Source organism: Octopus bimaculoides, chromosome 20 (genome assembly GCF_001194135.2).
Source record: "Octopus bimaculoides isolate UCB-OBI-ISO-001 chromosome 20, ASM119413v2, whole genome shotgun sequence".
In the NCBI taxonomy this organism is placed as follows: Eukaryota; Metazoa; Mollusca; class Cephalopoda; order Octopoda; family Octopodidae; genus Octopus; species Octopus bimaculoides.
In genome coordinates, this window is record NC_069000.1 from 25,635,220 (window position 1) to 25,640,084 (window position 4,865).

General features: G+C 37.3%; 1 protein-coding gene across 1 annotated transcript; it reads left to right on the forward strand.

The window, feature by feature from the left end:
- The first annotated feature begins 440 nt into the window (after window positions 1–440).
- Window positions 441–1,658, forward strand: LOC106868021 (uncharacterized). Its single transcript, XM_014913117.1, has 2 exons — window positions 441–498; window positions 859–1,658. Exons 1-2 carry the CDS (start codon window positions 441–443, stop codon window positions 1,656–1,658), a joined length of 858 nt encoding a protein of 285 aa, XP_014768603.1.
- The last annotated feature ends 3,207 nt before the right edge of the window (window positions 1,659–4,865 follow it).

The window sequence follows — 4,865 nt, forward strand, 5'->3', positions numbered from 1 at the left end:
AATTTATTCCTATGTCAATATTTCTGTATAAGGCTATATTTGACTGTCAAATTTAAGTCAAACATATAATTTGCCTTACACGTCTTCAGGGAAATGCATTTGAGAACAAACAAAAATCAAACAAAGGTCAAGAACAAGAGGTAAATACCAAGACAACAACTAGATTCCGTCCATATTCAAATTTGTCGTTAAATGACTCGTTAAATAAGTTCCTTCCTAAGCAAAGGTCCATTAAGGGGAGACAACCCCTTGTAATACTATGAATAATGTTGATAAGTTATAAACAATCATCTATTCCAATGGAAATTTATACTATATTATCCTAGGAGCTATTGTAAAAAGCACAACTGCTATTGGTAAATTGTACATTGATATGGCCTGCATTAAGACCTAATATTATACTATATTGTACTATAAATTATAAACAACCCTCAATTACAATGGGAATCTATACTATATTATCTCTAGGAGCTTTTGCAAAAACCACAGCTGTTATTGGTAAGTTATATATTGATATGGCCTGCCTTAGGACCTAATATTATACTATAATGTACTATAAATTATAAACAATCTTCCATTATAATGGAAATCTATACTATGTTATCTTATCTCTAGAAGCTTATGCAAAAACCACAACTGCTATTGTTAAGTTATACATTTATATGGCCTGCCTTAAGATCTAACATTATACTATAATGTACTATAAATTATAAACAACCCTCTATTATAATGGAGATCTATACTATATTATCCCTAGAAGTTTATGCCAAACCCCAAAGTTACAAATAGCAGTTAGAGATGGTGAATTCCATGGAGGCAAGCTCTTCCAACAATGATCAGTAAACTCTTACCTGCTAGCCGAAGGTAACAATATAAATTTTGTGAAGAACCATCAACACAGGTTAAATGTAGAACAACACCGTAGTCTTGCTGATCATTTACGGAATGCTGCTAATGTTGCAAATGCTCAAGTAGGACGCACAGTTATCTTGCCTTCATCATTTCAATGTTCTCCTAGGAATATCCATGAGAGCTATCAATACTCCATGGCTATTGTGCGAATATATGGTCCTCCTGATATCTTCCTTACAATAACCTGCGATCCTAATTGGCAAGAAATTAGAGAGAATTTACTTCCAGGCCAAACTTCATCAGATAGACTGGACTTGGTGGCCTGTGTATTCAATATAAAGCTGCACGAACTCTTGAATGACATCATTAAGAAACATATATTTCGAAGGATCAATGCATACTGCTACACCATTGAATTTCAAAAGAGGGGCTTACCACATGCTCACTTGTTGATCATTTTGCACCCTGATGATAAATTGGATGATCCTGAAAGAATTAATCAAATTGTCTGTGTCGAGGTCCCAGATCCTGTCACTGAACCCTTACTACATGAAACAGTGAAAAGGTGCATGATTCATGGGCCCTGTGGTAATCTCAATCCTGCTGCTCCCTGCATGGAAAATAACAAGTGTCTTAAAGAATTTCCAAAGGTGTATCAACAAGAGACACGGATAAACCCAAATTGTTACCCGTTGCGACGTCGAGGGGTATTAGTTCGAGTTCGCAACCATGCAATATACAACCGATATGCCGTAAGTTCAATGTTCATATTTGTGTTGAGATTTGTCTCTTCGTCTCCTCGGTGAAATATATTTACAAGTATATCTACAAGGGATATGACTCCATTAATGTTGACATTAATGAAACAACTTCAAACAATGAGATTGTACATGATGAAGTACGCAACCATTTAGATGCTAGGTATGTGAGCGCTCCTAGAAGTATGTGGTGCCTGCTTGAAAATAAAATGTATGACAGATCTCATTCAGTCTGCCTGTCCATCTGCCGCAAGAGCTACTTATATAATTTGAAGAGGTTCAAGAGAGACAGGTAATTGAGAGAGTAACACAGAAGAACATACCATTGACAGCTTGGTATCTTCTGAAGCAAACAAATGAAAATGCCCGGAACTTGCACTATTCGGATATTTCGTACAGTTGTCTTCAATAAGCAAACTACTGTATGGAAGAGTAGACAAAAAGGAGGCGATAAAGTTATCTCCAGACTGTACAGCATTAGCCTGAAGGATGAGGAACGATTTTACTTGGAGCTCGAAGTTATGATGATATGAAAACAATAGATGGTGTAGTCTGCAGCTCATTTAATGAAGCTGCTCTGTTAAGAAATTTTGTTCAACATGATGAAGAAAGGCATAGAAGAAGCGTCCCTTACAAGTATGCCATTTCCGCTAAGTCAATTGTTTGCTCCCATTTGCATCTTAAACACTCTAGCTAACCCTTCGCAGCTGTACCATCAGTTTGAAGAGGATATGATGTCGCCCAAATCATTCGGTGGAAAAGTGCTGCTACTTGGCGGAGACTTCAGACAAACTGCACCTATCATCCCAGGAGGATCCAATGCAGCAGTAATTGAGTCCTCAATTAAGCAATCGCCTCTCTGGTATTTCGTAACAAAACTCAATTTGACAGAAAATATGCGCGTCGCTGGACAAGATGACTTCAACAGGTAGCTGTTAAAGATTGGAAATGGAATCCTCTTCAACAATGAAGGGCTGAAAGAAAACCTCATAGACATTCCTCAAAACATGACATCTACAAATAAGATTGTTAGAGAAGTTTTGGGGGAAGAATTATTATTAGACAATGATGCGGCAGTTGAAAGAGTGTCACCGAGAATCATTTTGACACCTAAAAACAAAGATTGTCTTCACATAAACACTGACATAATGTCATTATTGCCCGGTGAGGCAACAATCTGCCGAAGCGTTGACACCATTGTTGAAGAAAATAACGAAGCTGTTATACATTATCCAGTGGAGTTTATAAATTCACTGACGCTTCCTGGGATGCCACCTCATATATTGACCTTGAAGAGGCATTCGATAGTCATGTTGCTAAGGAACCTGAACTCAATCAGAGGTTTACTCAATGGGACCCAGATCTTAGTGCTGTCCATCAAGGAGTTTTTTTATTCATGGAAAACTACTTAGTGGAAGTAAGAAAGGAGAGGAGGCCTTTATTCCGCGCATCAGCTTCCGTCCCAGTGAGACAACCTTTCCCTTTAGTATGAGTAGACAACAGTTTCCTGTTGTCCAAACATTTGCAATAACTATCAACAAATCACGAGGGCAGAGCTTCAATAATGCTGGCGTCATTCTACCATCACCAATATTCAACCGTGGACAACTTTATGTTACATTGAATAGAAGTACAAGCAGGAATAATATTAAAAAAGTTGGTAAAGAACCAAACAAAACAAGGCAAACTCAATGGTGGTAGAGTTTTCGCAACAAACGTTGTGTTGAAACAGATAAAGATTGTAATATTTTAATTTTATTTTCCGTATAATTTTCATTTCTGACGGCACGAGAACACGAGTATACATATACTGTACACACACATGTATATATGGGTTAGAATGTGTTTGTGTGTGTGTGTGTGGAGATTACATACATACATACATACATACATGCATACATACATGCACGCATGTACACACACAACAAAGTTCTGCACATTTCCCATGAAATTTCACTCAAATTTTCGGCTAACCCGATGCTATTGCTCAATATAGACTGATCACAGGTCAGTGATTTACATAGAACACTCGTACTTTTGAATCAACTGCTTGCGATTTGAACACCCAATCATGCAACTCTTCATGGAAGCACTCTTAGCCGACTGAAATGGATCGGTTGAAAGAAAACGAACATAACGGATCAATGTTTTTAGTGAATTCAAAAGCGGAAGTATGCACTCGATAGCGAATGCTTGATTTATCATTGTCCCATTTCATCAAACGCCTACTTTGCTGATTAACATCGCTTCCCTAACGCTGTTAGATTATCGCATCAGTTTGCATATAGCCTCAAATTGCACTAAAAATTAGAAACAAGAAATTTTAAAAAGCTACAGAAAACAGGGGATAGAAAAGCAAATGTAAAAAAAAAAAAAGATACAAACAAAGATATGGGCCAGAGGCAGTATGATGAGTGACAGGGGACGGGATATGGGAGCGCCTAAAGCTAAAATATAAAGGATGGCATTAAATATTGTTGACAGGTTGTTACCACATGTTCTGTTAAGGGACTGCTCTTTGTTTGTTGTTAGTAAAATTATTGTAGTTGTTGTTAGCGTAGTCTTTTTGTTGAGATTTTGTTGTTGTTTGTATTAATGTTAATCGTCTGGAATAAAGAGTTAAGATAGATAAAATTCAGATCCCTGGCGTAATTAATTTAAGAAAAAAAGGGGGTAAGCTGACCTAATTTTCACTGAAAACATAGAGTAACTTAAGACAGAAGGAATACGAATGATTCCTGGAATTTTAATCATGTATATTTAGATCGAAGAGAAAATATTTGTTCCTCCAAAATAACCAAACCAAACCAAACCAAACCAAACCAAATCCAAGCTGTAAAATGAGATGTAATTTAACTACAGAAGCCAAAACGCAAAACTGGAAGTATAATACTACTACTGGATAGCATAGGGTGAAATCTGAAGGTGGGCGAATTTTATACTGTACTCTACTACGTTCTTAACAGAATATAGCACACACTCACACACACACACACACAAACACGCGCGCGCGCACACACACATTCCCTTTTGTTCTCTTACTTGTTTCAGTCATTTCACTGCAGCCATGCTGGAGCACCACCTTAAGTCGAGCAAATCGACCCCAGGACTTATTCTTTGTAAACCTAGTACTTATTCTATCAGTCTCTTTTTGCCGAACCGCTAAGTTACGGGGACGTAAGCACATCAACATCGGTTGTCAAGTGATGGCGGGGGCACAAACACAGATACACACATATATGTATGTAATTATAT